Source organism: Hippopotamus amphibius, chromosome 5, assembly GCF_030028045.1.
Source record: "Hippopotamus amphibius kiboko isolate mHipAmp2 chromosome 5, mHipAmp2.hap2, whole genome shotgun sequence".
In the NCBI taxonomy this organism is placed as follows: Eukaryota; Metazoa; Chordata; class Mammalia; order Artiodactyla; family Hippopotamidae; genus Hippopotamus; species Hippopotamus amphibius.
Genome location: NC_080190.1, coordinates 111674701 through 111698034, shown reverse-complemented (window position 1 = coordinate 111698034; position 23334 = coordinate 111674701). Strand labels below are relative to the sequence as shown.

The 23334-nt window shown below is 42.3% G+C and overlaps 1 protein-coding gene and 1 long non-coding RNA gene across 2 annotated transcripts in view; one reads left to right on the top strand and one right to left on the bottom strand.

Annotated features, from left to right (window-relative positions):
- Positions 1 to 3760, bottom strand: part of JPH1 (junctophilin 1) — a 78907-nt gene extending 75147 nt beyond the window's left edge. Inside the window, exon 1 of the mRNA XM_057737362.1 lies at positions 3194 to 3760. Within this exon, the coding sequence (XP_057593345.1) occupies positions 3194 to 3572 (379 nt within the window). The 5' untranslated portion in view covers positions 3573 to 3760. The remainder of the gene's footprint in view (positions 1 to 3193) is intronic.
- Positions 3761 to 4098: 338 nt separating this feature from the next.
- LOC130853922 (uncharacterized) lies at positions 4099 to 6851 on the top strand. The gene is made up of 3 exons (XR_009053908.1): positions 4099 to 4202; positions 4556 to 4773; positions 6086 to 6851. It is a non-coding gene; the product is annotated as an uncharacterized LOC130853922 (long non-coding RNA).
- The last annotated feature ends 16483 nt before the right edge of the window (positions 6852 to 23334 follow it).

Sequence of the window (23334 nt, the reverse complement as noted above, 5' to 3'; positions counted from 1 at the left end):
CTTTTAAAACACAACTGTACTATCTTAGGAAATGTTTAACACTGAGGGAAAATTAACAGCTAGTTTCCTTAAACTGCTATCTCCAAAAGTGAGACTAGTATTTAGAATTTCCAAAGATGTACTGCTTGAAAATCTAAGTGGTTTAGATATAATTAGCAATAATTAGAAAGTTGAGGTTGTTGCTTAACTGTTGAGTAGAGAAGGCAGAACAATAGTATTGGCTATATTCCCATCCTATTCTGTTGAGGAACAGTATATGGAAGAATTTCTCCATAGAATTGCTAGGAACCAATTTACAGTCAAAGTGTTAGTGATTCATCTGAAATTTAAAACAGGTTTAGTTTAGTCAATGAACCTAGAAAAAAAAAGGGCCTCTAGTTCTTTATGAAGCAGGTGGGTTCCACCTGCTCCCTGCTGCTCAAATAAAGTTCTAATTAGTTTCTCTCAGTTCCTTAAATATAGATGCATAGTTCACAAGTTTAAAAATTATTTTTATGGGTTTTGTTTTAACTTATGTTCTATGATTTTGCATCTGGGAACTGATTTTCTAGATATAGCCATTTTCACTAAATAAGCTTATAGTGGAAGGCATCCAGTTCAGAAAGAATTCCAGTCAAATTTAGACTTTCTTATGCCAAACTTAAGTCTACATGCTATGAATGGCTACGTGCATGTGCAAGGATGCATATAATTAACAAAACAGTGTATCTCCCTAGATATTTTCAATGGTTTCATGTCAGGTGAAAAAAGGAACCACAGCAGGATCAGATTTTGCATCAAATATTCTGGGCACATGGACTTGGATTTCATGAGTATGGTACTAATTTATTCCTAATATTCAAGAGTATTCTATTTCAGTAACACTTAATACACAGATCACTAATAAAATGAACCAAGTGATACTTAATGGAATTATGACTTCCTCCTCTAGTTTAATGTCAACCACAAAATACATGGAATCATGTTTTCCCTGAGTCTCACAGGGTAGCTAGGGATGGACTTGTGGTGCAGAGGCAAAAAGTAAAAATAGGGGAAGTGATATGTCCTGATGGCCAAAATGTATGAAATAAGTTATAGCAATACATTTCCACTTAGAACCCCATGTTATGGTTCAGGACTTTCTAATTAACTGATTGGCGTATGAAAGAAAGAAATACAGAGTAGGAATTCAGTAGTGATTTTAAAGAGTTTTTTTCCCTTCCTAATTGGTAGCATATTAGAATTTTTTTTTTTTTTTGGTAGAAAAAGAAAACCACAGTCCTATGGTAATGCCAAGTTTGAAGTTTTTAAAAAATTCTTTTAAAAGTTAGTTTTAAACCAGGAGGCTGATTATCCACAGCCATCCTACCTAGTCACTTATTTGAGCCTCCACAACACATAGAGAACCTTTACTGTGCTATATATATATTTTGATTGCTAGGTATAATGAATACTCTAAACCAAGAGATTTTGTTAATAAGTAGTAACCTTAAAAGACGACTCATTTATTTTTAGCCTTCCAAATACTGAAGTAAAAGAATTATCCACGGCCTTCTTGAAAGGTTATAAATAATGCACACATCTGAAAGATAAGTTTTGCATTCCAGCTTCAAGCATCGAATTTAGTTATATTGTAGACCTGGGGCCTCCAATAAAATCCTATCACAAGCTGACAATCACAAGCTGACATATTTATAGGGCTGTCAACCAAGGCATTCCATGCCCATTCAGAACATTTAAGGGCCCTAATTAACTACTGTGGAACTTGAAACTCATGCAGTCCATATAAAAGTATTAGAAAAGGTTTCTTTTTCCCCTTTTAATCCATGAGAACCATATCCTTTATTTATACTGTAGGACCAAAAGATGTCCTTTTTAGCAAATCCTACCATTCTGCCATTTTGCATTTGAAACACTGCCCAAGTGTTCTGAGTAAGTGAAGTGTACAAATTGTATAAGCTTTTATATAAGCAGTGGCCTGACTGGGGTTGCAGTGGGCTGGAGAAACTTTTAATTGGATCCCTTTAATATCCTCCAACTCTGAGCTGCAGAATTCCAAAACGTGACATTGCCTCCTACAACCTTTTTCAATTAACTATGACTATGTTTATTATCAGAAAATGTATTTTGCCAAAGCATAAGCCATTCGTCCTTCTCAGTTTATTACACAAGGAAATTCATGAGGTTTTGACACCTGTTTCAATAATATATACTTCTCCTCGTTGGGAAAAAGAAAAAGGGAACTCTGCCCTATTATATACAAAATTTATTTTGCAAATATTGTTAACTGTTAAAATAAGGTGAATTTTGCTCGCACTCAGCATACTGTTTTGGTCATACACCTTAGTGCAAACCAGCAATTCCGTACTGCCATTCTCAGGAATAAAGTAGCTGTAAACTTAGCAACTACAGGAATATACCTTTCAGTTGTATTTTTTTTAAAACGTAGACTTCACTGTTCATTCTAAAATGTTTTCCTAGTAGTTTGTCCAAGCCAGACCAACAATGACTGCCTTCTTTTGATAGGAAACCAATACTTAATTAAGGAAACCGAATGAAAAACAAGAAAACCCCACATCCCCTGAATCCCACCTGCATCAGGTGGCCTCTCGACTCCCGTGATTAGGATGTTTCCAAATGCACCTCAGATAAGGAACCATTCCCCAATATCCTAGTTATGGGGTTCTGGCTGCTATCTTTAGGCTACTAGAGGACCAGAAGCGAAATACGACTCCACGTGAAACCAATCCCGGGAGCTGTCCGCAGCGACCGCCAGCCTCACAAGCCCAGGGCGTGCGCTCTAACTCCACGGGAGTGGCGATTTCAAACCCGGCCGGGAGAGGGAGGGATCAGGAACGTAATGTGACGGGCTCAAGTGACAGCGTCCCCTCTCCAGCCCAACCCTCCCGGGCGCGCTCCCTCCCGGTGGCGGCGCAGCGCTGGCGCCGGCCAGGTATATTCGCGCCTTGTTCCCCCGGGTGTGGACAAACCGCCTGCTCCCAGAACCGGGTCAGATCCAACCCTCGCGCTCCAGTCGCGTCCCAACGCACCCTCCCGGGGAGGGCGGGCGCGGGAGGAGGGTGGGAGGCTCCCCCAGGTGTTTTGGCGGGTTTCCGGACACGTGCGCCTCGCGTCCTCCCCGCTTCCCCGCGGTCCGGGCAAAGCCCACCGCACCAGGTCGCGCAGCAGCCGAGCCGCCAGCGACGCCGCTCACCTCCGTCCCCGTAGGTCTCCACGCCGTACCCGTCCTGCAGCCCGTTACTCCAGGTACCCTCGTAGCGAGCGGGGGTGCACAGGCTCTGCCGGACCCCGTAGCGCCCCTTGAAGCCATGTGACCACTCCCCCCGGTACATCCACTTGCCCTTCGTCTCCACCCCCAGCCCGTGCCGCTTGCCCTGCGCCCAGTAGCCCTGGTAGGTGTTGCCGCTGGGCCAGGTGTAGCCTCCGACCACCTCGAAGCCGTGCGACCAGGAGCCCGAGTACTCGCCCTGGCCCTTGGGCCCCGTGCAGATGCCATGCCCGTGCGCCTTGCCCTCCTCCCAGCCGCCGCAGTAGGTGCCGCCATCGTCGAAGTCGAACCTTCCGCCCGTCATTCGGGGGGCAGCCCCGGCGCGCTCCCCGCGGGGGCACGGACGCGGGCAGAGCTGGGCACGGCAGGGTGTAGCTCGGGGGTGGGCGCCCGGCGGGCGAGCTCACGACAGCGCCCCGGGCAGCTCGCGCCGCCGCTCGGCTCCAGTCCGACGCCGCCCCCGTCCTCCCCTCTTCTTTCGCCGCCGCCGCCGCCTTCCTCCTCCTCCTCCTCCTTCGCCGCCGCCGCCGCCCCGGCCAGCGCCGCGCGCGAGAGGACAGCCCGGGATCCGGAGCGGACCTTCAGCTGCTCCCGCCCGCCCACGTGAGCCGGGCACCGCCCCGCGCCCGCCCCTCGTCCCCTCCCCTGGCTCCGAGGCCCGGCCCCGCGGCGCTCCCGCCCCCCCCCCCCCGCCCCGGGCCCTGCCCCCAGCTCCGGGAGCCGCCGCTTCCCCGGCCGGCGGGCGGGCGCGGGACCGGCCGGCGCGCGTGTGTTCTGGCAGCGGGCTGCGGGCGGCAGGGCGAGTATGCCCAGGGACGCGCGCGAGTCCCCGCCTGCCTGGAGACCGAGGCGCGGCCGCGTGTGTGGGGGCAGCTCGCGGGCGGTGCAGGCTCCGGTGTTTGCGTTTGGGGTTTATCAGTCTGGTGCAGCGCCTGTAAGTGCTGCCACTTGTGTGTTGACGGAACACTCATATGCGTGTTGGTCTGCATGGGCTTCCTAGTTGCGTTTTTTCGGCCTTCCAACTTGTGTACTGTTGCGTTCGTCTTGCTCAGCTGTCACCGTGAACTAACTTCCCCCAGATACATGTATGCATGTGAGATAAATCTGCCACAGCCTAGATATAATTGTGCACAATGTTCTTTTACACCTACCCGTTTCGAAGCACATGTGTTTGCATTTATTTAATGGAGACACGGGGAGAGCAATGCAATTTGAAAAAGAACAAAATGAATCGGTTAGTTTTTTGTTTGCAATAGTGAACAGGATGTTTTTCGTCTGTCTTTGCAGGGTATAGGGTATTTGCTTCTACCTCAGAGCCTGCTTCCTCTGATGCCACATTTATTCTTCTAACAACCCTAGAAATTCTTCAGCCTGGGGCTGTGTACCCAACAGGCAGACGGCTCAGTCTGTGTACTTTGTATAAGTGTCTGGAATGTACACCTGGTACCTCTCCACTGGCATCCACAGTTTAAGAAAGTAAATAGAAGCTTTCAAGCAGGAATATGGTAAGTAAAACACTTCTGTAAACTTGCAGAGTCCATGACCTACAAAACTGGGGACAGGTGTCAGCTGATCTACTTTCCAGCTACAGCACTGCTTTGTTGAATTCACTTTAGACAACTCCTTTAAACTTTTAACCCTCTTTCAAATGGGATTGACAAGATTTACCTTTCACTTTCTGTGCTAGGTAATAACAGTATATTGCGGGTGCAGTGTAAAGCCAAACGTTTGAGATTTGTTAATAGGCAAGTTGAAAAGTCAGTATTGCCTCTGGGGAAAGCAGGCACTGGTTTCAACCTCACCCTTGAAACACCCATGGGAGACACTTCTCTGTGGTTGGTAGCCGGGGGTCTCAGATTAGCCTCTCAAGGACACTGCTTTGCAGAGTATTCATGGTATTCCTTAGGCTGAGAGGCTTTCAGATGACAGAGTGAGCACCAGAGGCTGCCAAAGGTTCTCTCACTAGGTTTTGATAATCAGATAAAAATATAAAGACAGGTGTCAGGGAAGGCAGCAGGGAAAAAGGAGACTAAACTGTGCAGAAAAGGAACTGAAACTGACCTTGATTGGCTCTAGCTCAGGACTGGAGCTGCCCTTCCCTGCTTATCTGGCTGAAATACTGAAAGAAAACTCTCAGTTTACACAGAACCAAATCACCAAAGAGAATTAGAAACCCTTATCCATGGCGCTGCCTGCAGAGTTGCCAGGAATAGTGCTTACCCTAGTGGCCTGAAATAATTACACACCTTGCTCAGCATCTTGTCCTGGACTGGGGATTGATTTAGGCCACTGGGAAAACGAGGGCCCAGGATTTTGCAGCTGAGCCATAATTCCATTTTTCTCTTTCAGGATACACCGGGATCAGGAGCTTGTGTAGAAAGCCACATTTCCATCTGTTCTGGGGTTCTGTTTGATATGAGAAACTGTGTGATTGCTCAGGCCAACATATTGTTTTCTCATTTTGAACTGGATTTCTTCACAGAGTAACCTTTGTTTCTTTGCCTTTTTATTTTTGACCCACCCATGTGTGTTAGCACCTACATATATGAACATTTAAGGACTAAACTTTTGTTTGCAAGCATAGTGGAAATATTTGATGCTTTTTACTTTCCCTAAGTAGCTCTCAGGCAAATGATGGACTTTCTGAAATATACAGCACAGAGTAAGTTTTTGGCTTCTATAACGGATGTGTAGTCTGACTTTCGTAGATGGACAGAAGGCGGTGGTACAAACATCTGGGTAGAATGTGGAGATTTGGGAATGATAAAAGATATGACCATTTATCCCTTAATCTTTTCCTCTTGCTATCCCTAATAGATGTCTTCCTTGGAAGGACCCTTCATGAAAAGAAAGAATCTACCACCAGATGTCTGCTATTCGGTTTCCACTAATCAGTCCTCACCCAACTCACTTCACGGGCGAAAATTAGTATTGAATTTTTGGTAGTTCACTGAGCGATTTTTGGCAAAGTAACCATACAAGCCAGGCTTCCATTTACCTGCTGTCATCCCAGTGGAATGTTTCCCTAGTCTCACTGATGTGTTCATTAACATTAGTGTTTAGGTTCATTGGTAATGGCTGGAGAAGACAGGGAATGAGAAGCAGGAAGAGGAAGAGGCACTGAGAATAATGGCACAGCACGTAGGAGGCAGTGGAATATCGCTGCAGTTTACTAGCTGGGGGTAGTAATGTCCTTATTTTCCCTCTCACTCTGAACCTTTGCCCTGGATAAGGGGGAGTTGAATTTAGCTTTAAGAAGGGATTAGTAAGAAGAGAATGTGAATGTTGGTTTGACAGGTGGGGTGGGGGAGGCCATTAAAGCCCAGGGGCCAACAGCCACCCTAGCACTTGGTTTTTCTCCACTGTTCAAAACCCAGCACTTGTAGATTTCCATTCTGAAAAAGTTTGTAACAAAGAGTAAGCCATTTGAATGTGAATGTGTAGTAACAACATGTTGGTGAGGATGTTTTGCTTAGAATTTTATCTTTTTTTAAAAAGATGTTTAAAATTTTATTGGTGATTTCAGTTTATTTACATATTAGAATTATTGTGAATTTTTAATAAAACTACAAATGACTGAAAGCTAATCTGGAGGTGTATGTTGTCTAAAGTGTGTTTATTGATTCAGTGTGTAGAAAAGCAAATAGAATTTAATTTACTTGATTTATTATATAAGTCAAACTGAGTATTACTGCTATTATATATAGGATGGATAAACAACAAAGTCCTACTGTATGGCACAGGGAACTATATTCAATATCCCATGATAAGCCATAATGGAAAAGAATATGAAAAAGAATATATATGTATAACTGAATGACTTTGCTGTACAGCAGAAATTAACACAACATTGTAAATCAACTATACTTCAATAAAATTTAAAAAAGTATTATTAGCATATTTGTAATAAAGCATTCATAAAAATGTAAGAAATTTGCCCACAATAAATAAAAAAATTAAGAAATATGGTCGTAAGCTTTGCAGACAACATGAAGTCAGAAGAGGAAGCAAATTACAAAATTAATGATCTTCACAACTTTGAAGGAAATGACAATATGCTGGATTATGTGCTAAGTTCTTTACGTGCATTAATTCATTTAAATCTCATAATAACCCATGTGAGTAGTACTAGTATTAAACCATTTTACAGAAGAAAAAAATAAGCTTTAAAACAGTTATGTGCCCAAGATCATTCGAGGTAGAAATGGTTGACTGGAATTTAAATCAAGTCTGTCTGCTTCTCTTTATTACCACTCTTTATTGGAGTGAGGGTGAGACCTTCCAAATGGGGGAAGGAAGTAGGCTGGGTGGAGAGCAAGAAGGGTGGTGAAGATGACTTTTATTTATTTTTTAGAATAGCTGCTGAATGATAGTGATGCTACTGAATATAGTTGTCCTCAGGATCTATGAAAGATCGGTTGCAGGACTGCCCCTCCCAGTACCAAAATCCACGATGTTCAAGTCCATTATGTAAAATGGCATAGTATTTGTATATAACCTATGCACATCCTCCCATATTCTTTAAATTTTATCTAGATTTACTTATGATCACTAATATACAATGCAAATGCCATGTAAATAGTTGCCAGTATGTGGCAAGTTCAAGCTTTGCTTTTTGAAACTTTCTGGATTCTTCTTGTCTCTTTTTTTTTTTTTTCCAAATATTTTCAATCTGCGGTTGGTTGAATCTGTGGATGTTGAATCTGATGCAGCATAAGGAGGGCCAAATGTAATCGCTGAGTTTTCCTTCTAACAGCTGTCTTTCAGCCTCTCCCTTTGAGAATTGTACTATTCATGCTGGCCCACTCTTTAGGAAGCCAGAAACTTGCTCTGTGCTGTATATTTCAGAAAATCCATCTTCTCTAGGTCACTCCCCTTGTTCATCTAGGACCAATGGCTTATCTGCTCTTCCTTCACCTGCTGTTGCCTGCCATTGTCCCAGGTAGCCTCATCCTGGCCTCACTGTCCATTGCCTTTCTCAGCATCATGGCCTTTACCTTAAAGTCCTCAGACACAGTCTGGCCCTTACTTTGACCCATACATAGGCCAACACTGAAAACTAGAACTTGACGATCCCACTCTTTGACAACACTTGCTGGTCTTTGCCATTCACTGAATAAGTCATGGACTCTTAGAAAAGTCTCCACTCCTTTGATACCATTCATGCCCTCCTGGCCCTTACCCTGCCTGAAGGCTCTAATGTGTCCTTTCCTCCACATTGTCCTTTCCATTGTGACCTCCTACTTCATCTGCCTGCCCAGCCCCCAAGCCTGATCCACAGTTTCTCATCCTCAGCTCCTAGGAAGCCCATTCTGGAGATAATCACAACATTAAGCTGCCATTGCAAATCATGGGTGGCAAACCCCTCCACACCACATGGCAGATCCCTTCCCAGGCAACTTCCAGAAGCCCATCACCATTCCTGAGCCCCTCTTAGCCCCAGTTCTTTCCTACTTGTCTTCTCCCTCATGGAGGAAAAGAGCTAACCCACAGGAGCACCTTCCCTCTCTTCAAATTGATTCTCATTTTCTTCCTCTTCCCACAACCTCATCCTGGAAGAAAAGATGTCCCTTTTCCTCTCCAATTTCTGGGTCAATTCCTTCTCTCTTTTATATACTTTAATGTCTTTTCTTCCCTCCAACAGAGGTGCTCATGTATCCTCCATGTTAAAACAGTCCTCATTTCCTGGTCCTGCTTTCACCTCAAGTCTTCTGTCTGTTCTGGAAACTGCAGACCTTCCTGAATGAGTAGGTTACATTCAAGTCTTTCCTCCCCACCTCTCATTCTCATGCCACTTGATTTGGGTTCTATCCTCACCAGTCTAGTGAAGCTTGTTTAGCCATTAGGGACATTCTAGTTGAGATACAATGGCAGCTCTTCAATTCCTAGCCTGCTAGGGATTGCAGCTGAGAATTTGGTATTTGTGAACACCTCCCTGGGCTTCTGTAAAACCCCTATCTCTCAGTTTATCTCTCCTCTCCCTCTTCCTCTCCCACCACTTCAGCTGTCTCATTCCCTGTGTATTTTTCTTCTTATCCCTTTCTAATCTCCTTAGGCTATCTTTTGTGTCCAAAACATTAGCTTTATCTTATCCAAATTTTGTGTAATTACTGGATACTTGTTGGCTTATTTTATACAATTAGGCAATCCTGCCCTAGGGGCTAAGGCTAATTTAGAAATAGTCTAATTCTGATATAAAAATACCAGCTGGGCCTTATTGAAGTCTCAAGGGCAGTTCTTTGGTTTCTTCCCATGACTTGTTCCTTGTGGTTCTCTGCCTGCTCTTCCTAATGGGCAGAATTCCACTAGTCTTAGACAGCATATGTGTCCAATGATGAGGCTCATGGGGGGTTTCAGGAAAGTTCTAACAATGAAAAAGGTAATGACAGATTAAAGGGAGACTTAAAAGAGATGGTAATCTTGAAGACACAGAGGAGATTGTTTCAGGTACTAGGTCTGTGTATTGAAGACCTAGTACCTGAAGCAAACCATAAAATATATTTCTATGTGTGTGTCTGTATATATATGTGCATGTATATATGATTACTTGGTTAGGTTTGGAGATAAGAGAAGTAGCTCAGACCTTGCTCTTAAGGGTATAAAACATACCTAAAGAGCAGGAGATAAAAACGAAAAATAATAAAAGTGCGAGGGAAACAATTATAAGTTGCAAACAAGCACCCAGTTTGATAAGGGTTCAGAGGACAGGGTAGTTTTGTGGGCTGCTATGGTTGATATGATTCTCAGGAATTATGGGCATACTGTTTTGCTTTGTGAATAATGTAGAAGGGGCATCCTCCCAGATATTTCTAAAGGAATAGTCTTCTTAAGAGACACTGTACAGAGGGAAGGAATGAGGGGAATCCATGTCTGTGACTGGGAGAACAGAGGAGACCTCCTGGAAAAGAGGTCCCTGGAAATGGAGTAGAAAAGAGGATGAGTTAATCTCTCTCATGCAACAGTGAAAATCATAATGCTTTATTCTGAAGATATGGCTGAAAGACAACTCAGAATGTGAAATAACACAAAATGGGGGTGGCAAGGGACTATAAAAACAAAGTTAGGAGTGTTGGTATTAAGATGGTACAAGTTGTGAAAATTGATGGGATAACTATTTCCTAAAGAGGTTGAATAAAGAAAGGTGGTACATCAACATTGATTCATGATAAAGACTCTTACCAAAGTGGGTATAGAGGGAATATATCTCAACGTAATAAAAGCTATTTATAACAAACCCACAGCCACCATAATACTCAATGGTGAAAAGTTGAAAGTCTTCCCATTAAAATCTGGAACAAGACAAAGATGCCCACTCTCACCACTTCTATTCGACACAGTACTAGAAGTCCTAGCCACAGCAATCAGACAATAAAAAGAAATTAAATGTATCCAGATTGGAAGGGAAGAGGTAAAATTGTTATTATATGCAGAATACATAATACTTACTATGTATGGAGAACCCTAAAGACTCCACACAAAAACTACTAGAAGTAATAAATGAATTCATCAAGGTATCAGGATACAAGATTAACATACAGAAATCTGTTGCATTTCTTTACACTAACAATGAAATATCAGAAAGGGAAAGTAAAAAAAAAAAAAAAGAAATCTCTTTTAAAATTGCATCAAAAAAATAAAATACTTAGGAATAAACCTGACCAAGGAGGTGAAAGATGTATATGCTGAGAACTATAAAAGATTGATGAAGGAAATTGAAGATGATTTAAAGAAATGTAAAGATATCCCATGCTCTTGAATTGGAAGAATTAATACTGTTAAAATGGCCATACCACCCAAAGCAATCTACAGATTTAATGTGACCCCTATCAAATTGCCCATAACATTTCGCACAAAACTAGGACAAATAATCCTAAAATTTATATGGAATCACAAAAGACCCAGAATTGCCAAAGCAATCCTGAGGGAAAAGAACAAAGCTGGAGGCGTAACCCTCTAAGACGTCAGACAATACTACAAAGCTAGAGTAATCAAAACAGCATGGTATTGGCACAAAAACAGACATATGGATCAATGGTACAGAATAGAAAGCCCAGAAATAAACCCACACACCTAAGGTCAATTAATCTTTGACAAAGGAGGCAAGAATATACAACAGAGAAAGGACAGTCTCTTCAGCAAGCGGTATTGGGAAAACTGGACACGCATATGTAAATCAATGAAGTTAGAACACTCTCTCACACCATACACAAAAATTAACTCAAAATGGCTTAAAGACTTAAATGTAGGACAAGGACACCATAAAACTCCTAGAAGAGAACATAGGCAAAACATTCTCTGACATAAGTTACAGCAATATTTTCTTAGGTCAGTCTCCCACAAGCAATAGAAATAAAAGAGAAAATAAACAAATGGGACCTAATCAAACTTAAAAACTTTTGCACGGCAAGGGAAACCGTAAACAAAACGAAAAGACAACCTATAGACTGGGAGAAAATATTTGCAAAGGATGTGACTGACAAGTGCTTAATTTCCAAAATATACAAATATTTCATACAACTCAATAACAAAAACCCAGATAACCCAATCAAAAATGGGCAGAAGATCTAAATAGACATTTCTCAAAAGAAGACATACAGATGGCCAATAGACACATGAAAAGATGCTCCACATCGCTAATTATTAGAGAAATGCCAGTCAAAAGCACAATGAGGTATCACCTCACACTGGTCAGAGTGGCCATCATTAAAAAGTCCACAAATGATAAAAATGCTGGAGAGGCCATGGAGAAAAGGGAACCCTCATACACTGTTTTAAATTGGTACAGCTATGATAGAGAACAGTATGGAGGTTCCTTAAAAAACTAAAAATAGAATTACCATGTGACCCAGCCATCCTGCTCCTGGGCATATATCTAGACAAAACTATAATTTAAAATGATGCATGCACCCAAATGTTCATAGCAGCACTATTTACAACAGCCAAGACATGGAAGTAACCTAAATGTACATCAACAGATGAATGGATAAAGAAGTTGTGGTACATATATACAATGGAATACTACTCAGCCATAAAAAAGAATGAAATAATGCCATTTGCAGCAACTGGATGACCTAGGGATTATCATATTAAGTGAAGTAAATCAGAGAAACACAAATATCATATGATATCACTTATGTGTGGAATCTAAGTATGATACAAATGAACTTTTATTTATAAAACAGAAACAGATTCACAGACATAGAAACAAACTTCCCAAAGGGGAAGGGGGGGGAGTGGTAAATTAGGAGATTGGATTAACATATACACACTACTGTATATAAAATAGATAAACAACAAGGTCCTAAGCACAGGGAAATATATTCAATATAAGGTAAAGCACAGGGAAATATATTCACTCTCTTGAAATAATGTATAATGAAAAAGAATATGAAAAGGAATATGTGTATATATGTATAACTGAATCACTTTGCTGTACACCAAAATCTAACACAACATTATAAATCAACTATACCTCAATAAAAAAAATTTTTTTAAAAAGAAGGGAGGTGTACAATATTGCTGAAAGCACAACTAAGGAGTAAGTAGTTGCCAAGTGACAGCTGAAGGAGAGAAAAAAATCCATTATTAGGCAGTAAAGAAATGCAAATTATAATTGGGGGATGAATGGTTCCAAGAGCTTTGGAATGCGATTTGAAACAATGGCCAATAATAGAAAAGGCTTCCTTTTAACTGAGTGACATTGAGGAATGTTGTATCCTTGCCAAGTGCTGTAGTCCCAATCCACATATCACCTCAGCATGCACACCTCAGAGCCCCAGTGGATTCTTCAGATACTGACTGCATTCCAAATAAAGCTTAAATTCCTCTTCCTTTCCTTAAACACACTCTAGAATGCTTGTCATCGCTTGCATCTCACTTATTACTTTCACATGGCAAGCACTTTTTAAAGCTTACTGAGAAGGAGTAACACCCCATGGGGTGGCTGTGGGGGTGCACTGCTCAGATCTCCCTCCAAGAGAATCTGCAGCAAGGAGGGTGCTCGACAAATAGCCTCCAGATGCTGCAACTTCAGATCTGCTGTAGTGTTCACATCAAGACCATGCTCTGCCCTGGGACATCCCCTCCAAAGTAAAATGCAAATCGCTGCATCTTGTGCCCTTTGATATATAACAACAACAACCACCAAAAGTAGAGCACTTGGTAGGCCTCTTGGATTTTAGAAGCAACACCACTCTTAGAAACTGCTCCAGCCTATATGCTGAGTGACATGGTTGAAAGGCTGCCAGCTATGAGAGGGCTCAGAGCAGGAACACGTTTTGCAGGAGGGCCAGGCTGTGGTTCAAGCAGCCCTGCCTCTTGGGCCATATGATCAGGCAAATCCTTTGGTGCTGGTGTTTGGTGTCAGTGGTGAGGAAATATATGATATGAAGATTGTGGCAAGCCCCAGGGGAAGAATCAGTGCAGGTCTATGGAGATCTGAAGCAAGGCCACAGCATCTGCAGAAGAGAGTTATAGAGCTTTTGGGAAACAGTTCCTTGACTTTGGCAAAAAAAATGAATGCTTGACCATGGGACACCAAATGACTGTTACTTTAGAATTTCGCATTATGAGCTGGGTCCTGTTGCACCTGCCAAAACAAAGTTGTACAGACCCAGAAGCAGTCTATTGTAAGATGAACATGGTATACCCAGGGGTCAAGCCAAGCAGAACCACAGGACACAAGTAAGCTGCAAGAACAGGTTGCCCAGAGCCCCATGTCTCCTAGAATTGCACTAGCAGCCCTTCCCCAGCTCTCACCTATGGGAAGACTGGGGTTCTATCCAACCAGCTACAGAGGAAGAAAAGCCCACACTTGGTATATCGATGGACAGGCTATTATGTGGATAAAGCTGAAATTGAATGGAGGCTGTATTACAGCCACACTCAGGAGTGGTCTTGAAAGTATGCAGAGAGGAAAAATCTTTCCAAGGGGCAGAGCTGTGAGTGGTGAAGCTGGTCATCTGTTTTATGGGAAAGGAAAAATGGCCTGAGGTGGGCAAATATGTCGAATTCTGGGCAATGGCCAACAGCCTGGCTATCTGGTCAGAGGCCTGGAAGGGAAAGGACTGGAAGATGGGAGACATGGAGGTCCAGAATAGAGACACGTGGATGAACATATGGGAATGGGCACTAAGTGTGAAGAGTTTTGTGCTGCATGTCAATGGCCTCCATGGAAGGGGCACCAAAAACCCTGGGCTCTGTGTAAACTGTCTCCAGCCAATAGCTGAGCACCATGGGATTGCTGGAGCTGGACCGTGCCTTTTCAACACAGGCCTGCTCTGACAGACTCATATTTTCTGTGCTCCCCATTGACCTGGCTGGAACTTTCTTAGAAGTACGCTGCAGTTTTATGTTTCCTTTACCCAATGCTCCTTCCTCTTTCCTTTCACAGGTTTCAGACCTGCACTGTGACCCAAAGGCTCTGTCCACCTACTCCTACTTCCTTTGGCTATTATGCCTCCCATGGGTTCACCCCAGCAAATCTCTCATATGTCTAATTCTGTCCTGACATCTGCATGTTGGAGGCCCTGAACTGACACATCCAGTGATCTTTCAAAAATAAACATATACACTCACAGGCTTACATTTGCAGGTGAGCCATGGTCAAAGAGAGATGAAAGTCTGCTTCAGAACTTGATAAAATTGAATTGAAAATCAGATTTCATGGTCCTTAAAAAATACTGAGGAAGCTCTCTGTGTACTGATGTGGAAAAATCCCCAAGATCTATTAGGTGGAAAAAAGCAATGTACAGAATAGTGTATGTAGCATGCTGACTTTTTCTGTACTTGTATCTATGTAAAAACCTGCAGGAGGGATGTGGGAGAAGACCCGGTAAAGATACAAAGAAAAATAAAGGGGGAGTGGCAGTACTCACTAAAGAACACTTTGATTTTTTTTTTTTTGCACCTTGAAATTGTACTACCTATTAATAATTAAATTGAAATGATATTCAGCATCTTTGCATGTTATTCTTTTAAAACTCAATCCTTTATGTGTGATTGAACATAACTGCCTGTTGGCATATGATGTAGTAACCTATGTACAGCAGGGAGTGGACCTGATAAACTTAAAGACCCTCTAAAACTTAGTCTCCTAGATAGAAAAAGGCTGCCTGGATGAACCAGATGGCCTGAATGATTTCTGACTCATCAACTGATTGAATAACTCATAGCCTCTCTGCCCGAGTATGACACAGTGGACATTTAGAAACTGCCAGCTATATACTGTCATGTCAGTCCCACCGTGTTTGCTGGTCTCAACATTTTGCTACTTCTAGAAGGAAGTATGCACCACCATTTCCTTCCTGAATGTTACATCCTAGGCGAAATTATGCCCCATTTCCACATCTCAGATCCATACTAAATATTCCTTTCTTACAGATACTTCATCAGAGTGCAGGTAAGAATCCCTTGTTGAGCATTTTCAAAAGATGCTTGTCCAGGCTCCACCCTCCCCTGGTAAAATCTCTGAGAGAGGCCCCATCACATACACTCCCCAGAGATCCTAATGCATTTCTGATGAAGAATCACTTCTGTAGGGTGATTTCCAAAACGCCCCTGATGACAATCACCAGGGGGCACTTGTTAAAGATACACATGCCCAGGTCTCTCCTTTGATGAATTCTGATTCAGTGGGTTTGAGTTGCGGCTCAGGAATCTGTGATTTTAATAAATACTCTGAGTCTTCAGGGAAACATTACCATAGGGCCATGTAGCCTCATGTGGGCTACCTTTGATTCCATAAATTGATAAAATAATTTCAAAGTTACCTGATACTAGTGATCCCAATATTACTTTATTTTTCTCGTATGAATTCTTTGGTAAGTATAAACCATATCCTTCTCATCATTTAAAAGGCAAAATTCAAAAGTAAGAGTACTTGCTAAGGATAAGGGTACAATAGACAATGAATACTTATGCAATAAAAGAAGCCATTGATGAGATGACCTTGAAACCCAGAACTGAACAAAAATCTGATAACTCTATACCAGATCGGTTGGTGGACTTGTGAAGTCTCCATATGTTCCCCAATGTCTCTGGAGTGTGAACTCAGGGAGTTGTGCTGTCTTTAGAGATCACTGGCCTTGAGAGGTCTATCTTCTTCACCCATCTTGGATAAGTGGCAGGGCATAGGGCCTGGGCTAAGTCAGGAAGAGTTTAGGGTTACCACACCCTAGCCTCAGCTTCTGAGGTTTCCAGTAGTTTACAGTTGTAGCCTCGATCCTGCTGGCAAATTTTATATGCTCTAGACTAGCTGGGCATGACGGTACCCAGGCACACTGGCCTGCCCCCTGCTCCTGATTAGGGGCATATAGATTAGCTGGTTTTCTTATCCATCACTCCTGTGGGTTTAGAGCAGTACTGAGATAGGAGGGGCTTAGAGTTGAACACCCAGCAGGGGAATGTGTCCAAATGATCCTGGAACTAGTTCTTCTAGATTTAAAACAATAATGTTAGATAAATGACATTTCCTCTCTACTATTATGAGAAAATGGTTTGTTGACTGTTGAATTATATATATCTTAAGAGCTATTCTGTCCAAGAAGTAACTAAAAAATCTGTAGCTTTTAGAGTCACTTTCATATTGATAATGGCATATATCTTGTCTGTGATTAGTGTCTGAGGAAACTGTATGCAAGTGCTTTTTCAGTTTGTGATTCTCTTATTTTTTCTAAAATTTATCATTTCTTTGCAATGTACCAGGCTAATGTAATCCATTAATTAAAAAACTTTAAAATGTTAGGAAAATTGTTTTCTCCCTCTTTATAGCTATTTCAGTGACATGAATGTGGTCTTCAGGATTTCCTTTTGTCCATTAACTCAACGTATACCTGGTAAGTGTCTTCTAAATGAGATGCCCTATAATGAGTATGAAGTCATTAATGACCTGCCCTCATGGAATTTACAGATTACTTCAGAGGCTAGATAATAAATCAATATATCATTGCAAATTGCTATGCTATAGAAGAAAAATTAATGCGATAAAAAAAGGATGTCAAGGGCACTTTCATTTAGATTGCAAGGTCAGGAAAGTCCTCCCCATCCATCCACCCATCTAACCAACTATCCATCTATCCATCATTCTAACAAATATAACTTTCTCTGAGTTATTTCACTAAGCATAATACTCTTTAGGTCCATTCACGTTGTTGCAAATGGCAGAATTTCATTCTTTTGATTTGCATTTCTTTGATGATGATGATATTGAGCATCTTTTCATGTTCCTGTTGGCCATCTGCATTTCCTCTTTGGAAAAACGTCTATTCAGTTCTTCTCCCCATTTTTAAATCAGGTTGTTTGTTTTTTTGATGTTGAGTTGTATGAGCTGTTTATATATATTGGATAGTAATCACTTATTGGTCATATTATTTGCAAATATTTTCTCCTATTCAGTAGGATGTCTTTTTGTTTTGTCAATGATTTTCTTTGCTATGCAAAAGCATTTAAGCAAATTAGGCCCCATTTGTTTATTTTTGATTTTATTTCCTTTACTTTAGGAGACCAATCCCCCCAAAGTATTGCTGTGATTTAGATCAAAGAGTGTTGTCCATATGTTTTCCTCGAGGAGTTTTATAGTATTCAGTCTTATATCAGGTCTTTAATTCATTTTGAGTTCATTTTTGTGTACAGTGTTAGAGAATGTTCTAATTTCATTCTTTTACATGCAGCTGTCCAGTTTTCTTCACACCACTTATTTAAGAGATTGTCTTTTCTCCATTGTATACACTTGCCTCCTTTGTCATAGAATAATTGACCGTAGGTGTGTGTGTTTATTTCTGTGCTCTCTATTCTGTTGCATTGATCTATATGTCTGTTTTTGTGCCAGTACCATGCTGTTTTGATTATTGTAGCTTTGTATAGTATAGTCTGAAGTCAGGTAGTGTGATGCCTCCAGTTCTTTTTTTTTTTTTTTTCTCAAGTTGGCTTTGGCAATTTGGGGTCTTTTGTGGTTCCATATAAATTTCAGGATTATTTACAACAAAGTGACATGTAAGCTAAGCTCTGAAGGATGAGTAGGAGATGGCCTGGAAAGCAAGTAGGAGATCAGCTGGAGAAGAGGAAACAACTCTTAGGTAGAAATAGCTTGGCATATAGAAGTAACTGAAAACAGGACAGTGTTTTGGACTCACTGAGCAAGGGAGAGGATCTTGGTGAAAGATTGGTGGGGGGGAGGGAGGCAGGCACCAGGGCCTGGTTGTGATCTTATTCTAAGATCTCAGTAAGAAATGATGACTGTCTAGGCACCTCCCCCATAGCTGGGGGTAGGGCAGAGAAAGGAAATGAGGAAGAAGGGTAGTATTAGAAAGAAAATATAAAAAGGGTGTTAAATGCCAGTCCCTCTTTATTGATTCTGATACATACCCAGAAGCAAGACGTGACCCCCTCTGCTACAGAATAGTGTTTTTCAAACTTGAAAAATGCACAAATAGATTTTGAAGAAAAACAAAAATTTATCCAGACATCTTGCCCATGGTGCCTTCAATAATTTTATATATATATTTAAATATACATTCATTGTATATATGCATTTAAATACATAAACCATCAGAAAAGGTATACCTCTGTATGCTTATAATTTATTTATAACATAAAACCAAGATAAATTGAAAACCAGTAATTTTGAAATTAACAACCTGAATTTACTGTGACAGATGATGTTTTGATGAAATAAAATTGCTGCTTGCATTTAAAGAAGTTACAGCATTGCCCACAGAGGCACAGCTTCTCCTAATTCAGCAAATGCATCCTGTTGGATGCATTGAAGACGCCTGTATAAGATTTCTTAGGAAGTCTTTCTTTGTACAGAGCCCTGGTATACCATTTGGGTATTGCTTGGTGGATATACATCATTTACATATTAGGTCAGCCTCTCTTCTTATTAATCAGAAACAATTAAAGTAGAAAGACTCAATGGCAAAGTCTGCCGGGACATAAACACAAGATTAGCCACCAAAATCAAACGACAGTCCACAGAGATGAAAAATCTAGAGAAAATTACCAGACCCCCTAGAAAATGTGGGTGAACTCCCATAAGTGTGTGGTCTTTTGGTTGGAAAACAGCTCTAAATTTGAGAGCTGATTATTCCTGGAGACTTCCTAGAGGAAAAAAAGGACACTATTCCTTTCACATAGAGCCATGGAGACAGGATAAATTGTTCCTTCTAACATTCTAAAAAGGGATCACTGGAATCTAAGGTTTGGTAGGGTCAAGAGGGATCATTAAGATTTGAGTGTAAGGAGAGACCAACTTGGGTGTGGTCACAAGTCCCTGTGGTTCCTGCTATGGTACTCAGGACAGACAAGATTAGAAAGAGGTGACTGAGATGTCTCTGCCTCCCTGGCCAATTGGCTGAAAAAGGCTTATAGCACTAGCCTTCCAAGTCAGGTGCACAAACCTATCCACTGGGGCGTGGGAAGAAAATATTAAGAGCCCTGGGAGACCTGAGCCCTGATCTCACGCATATAAGGAGCAGCTCTCAGAGAAGTTGGAATAGGAGATCTGTAAAACTGAGAGCTTTCAACAGTTTTTATAATTTATCAAACACAAAGAGCAGCCAGTAAAAGAAATGTGCATTTTCTGATAAGGTAGAAAATGATGTAGTCTATCATTGTAAGTTGATCAGGTTAATATACATGAAATGTCAACTAAAGTTGTTTTACTGTTTCAAGGTGTCACAAGTCTTCCATCCATCAACAATATCTATCACTTCAGGGAGAGGGGCGGACAAGGAACAAAGGACTAAACTTGAAACGTTCAGCTTGAAAACAAATTTTAACTGAAGAAAAGGTATACAAGATGCCAAGCCTAATATTTGTAAGATTCTGGCTTTGCTAAGAAAAGAAATGATTTATGGGGTTCCCCAAAGCCATCAATTGGAGACTCGAACACAGGGTTTTTACTGTGAAACATGGATTAGAGAAGATGTAGGCTATGATATCAGAGCAGTTTGGAGAGCTCTGGGAGAGGATGAGTGGGAGTAAAAATTCCCAGACATATTCCCAGATACACAGAGAATATGAGGGCGGAAGTGTTGCATATTCTACTTCCCTCCTGGACCTCAACAAACAGCTGGAAACAACACAGGACAGCCATGTTAGGACGGGGGGATGGGGTGGGTAGTTGGCCAGTTGGCCTGAGAGGGCTGTGCAGTGGACACTGACGCACTGCCCAGATCCCCCTCCTGGGTCAGGTACTCGTCCCCCGGCTGCTGTGAGTCCTGGCAGCCGATGTCTTGCAGCTGCGTCCATCTCCAAGCATTGCCCTTAGCCAAAGAAGGCCCCCTAGCCCAAGGTCAAACAAACTCCCTGAGGCAGCACATGTCCAATGACTGGTCCATGGTGGGGGATGTAAAGGTCTAGACCGCTTGCCTTCATTGGGAAAACTCTGAAATGCCCTCCCAGTTCCATAGCTACTGGTACAATCAGCTTCTTTGCAACTGCATGGCAGTTCTCACCTCTCTCTGCTCACACAGTTTCCCTCACTTCTCACAAGAGTTGTTCTGGAGAACATTTGCCAGTAAACCTTTTATAGGTGAATCTCGAAGGCAGTTTCCTGAGGAACATTAACTACAACAGGCCTCCCAGGTCTCTCTAGCTCTGAGGCTTTGGGAGTTGAAATATGGAGGAAGCCAGAGATGAGTTCTCCTGACTTGATATTGATGAGAATTACAAGGAGGTGGGCTGCTTGTGGTTTTCCTTGCTGTAGTAAGAGGTCAGGCTTTTTGTGGGTGTCACAAAGGCAGGGACTGGATGGAAGATGTGGTTCAATTTCAGAGGATCAGTCAGAGCCAAGACTGAGTCAGCATTGAAGGGGAGGGGTGGATGGCTACAAACTGCCCATACTTGATGCTGGAAGGACTGGCCGGCTATGAACCCTTCAGCACATGCAGCAAGGCCAGGGGTCAAGTCTCAAAGATCCAGCTGGACAAGACATCCCAGGGAAGACCAATGAGGACCAGAGGGTTGTTTTCAAACCAGACGCCCCTCTCTTGAGGTCAGGTGAAGTATAAACCACCAAAAAATTAGATCCATTCGCCATCCTCCCCACCACCACCAAGAGGGAGAGACAGGAGTGAATGAACATTTCCCCAAAGCGATTTGTGTTATATTAGAGTGGCTGAGTTACCCTGAAAGGGACAAAATTTAGAGTTTTTCTACTATCAGTGCAAATGAGTCTCTAGAGCTGTTAATTTTGGTCCTAGAGAAATAAAACAGTTCCATTTTCACACATGTGAGGTGCAATGGTATAGAAATATGCAACCGAAAAGAGGGAAGAAAGACCAAAACCATAGATGTGATATGTATTTATATATATCACTTTCTTAGCAGGAAGAACCAGGCCTTGTTGTAAGTAAGGGCTTTTACCGAAATACTCTTATAGTTTACGGACGTTTCAGGTGAAAATTAGCCGAGCTGCCAGCTGAAAGTGCACTTTAAATTCTCCCCTGGATATTGGAAAGGCATTTCCCAGGCAGACAGCCAGAAACCTCTGAATCTGGAGCACAGTTGTGTATTGTGATTTTGAGAGTGAAGAGACAGTTTGAAGACCAACTACAGTTGAGGCAAAGGCAACGTGCTAGAAGGAGGTTACAATTTCCTGCTTAAAAATGACAAGGCTCCTGTTCTCAGCCTTTTAGTTTTCCAGCTGTGTTTACATATGTTTCTTCCCATTTAATTCCCACAACAACCCTAGGAGGAGGTTACTGTTATCATCCTAATTTTACAAGAGGAAATGGAGGCTTAAAGAGGTCCCACAGCTAGCTAGCCAGGATTCAAACCCAGGCATGCACCCACCTCTGCAACCCACTGCCTCCCCTAAAATGTTCTGCTGTCTTGTATGTTACAGAGTGGAACTGCAGCAGGGCACGTGAAATCTGAAGAGTCATTTTAGCGAAGCTAGAGACATAGCTATTGCCAAGTGCAGACGGTCAGCCAGGTGAGCCCAAACACAGAGCAATTATGTACTTAAGAGTGGAAGATTTGACCCATCCGTGATGAATAGGGGTCAGTGGTAAAGTCAGAATCCCTCTCATTTGGTGCCTCATGTAACGCATGCGGTAATTAGTTATTTATGTATCTAAGTTCTTCATTTAGAAAGTCTGTATATAGTTACTTTCTAGGAGCTGTGTCACCTGTGCCCTGCACCATTGTATCCTTAATAGGAGTTTCTGTGGCTCGTCATTTAGTCTCTTTCGCGTCACAAAAGAGGAGTGTCTTAGTAAGGAAGACTCTGAGGCAAGCGAAAAGCTTCAAGTGTGCTGGTAACATTTGGACACTCCCAACACTCAACAGTGGAAAACTCAACATTTGCCAAATTTCCACGCTGTGTTTATCAGCCAGATTACCCCACCCCCCCATCTATGTTTTCTTTCCTTGGCAAAGTTACCACCAATAGCATTTTATGATAATAGGGAGGTGCTAATAGTACATGTTTAAAATACAGGACCACAGAATTTATAGCTTTTCACACCATAAGCAAATAGATTTGGGAATACTTCAGAACTTCTCATTTTAACTTTCCTCCTGATAGAATCTATTTGTATCACTGGTTTTAGCCTTGCAGACTTGGAGGGAGTGGTGAAAGATGAACGGGCAGTGCTCAGCCACAAGGGGAGAAAAACATCACCCAGCCCCCAGAATAGCAACAGCAATAAATATGGTCATGTCGCTCTTCTGCTGAGGCCGAAACGACAGACAGGATCACATTTGCAGCAGCCAACGCCTGCTGGCTATGTGGGGCTGGCTCAGGGGTTTGGAGAAAACCTGCACAAAAATCGATGCTGATGGAGAGGCTTGATTTTAGAGCTGTGACTTAGCACACAAGGAAGGGGGGACACAGACCCCACCGTAGAGCTAAGGGGGACTCGGCACCCTTCTGGCCACAGAGGGTCTCGTTCTAAATCGGCTTTCCGGACAGCTGGCTCAGGGCTCTGGAGAGCTGAGCCCAGAACTTCCCTGCATGTCTGCCTGAGAACTTGCTGTTATCTGCAGCTGCCACAGGCATCAAGGCACATGCGTAATGAGGAAGGTGGAAGAGAGGGCTCTTGTTGGTCATCAGTTATTTA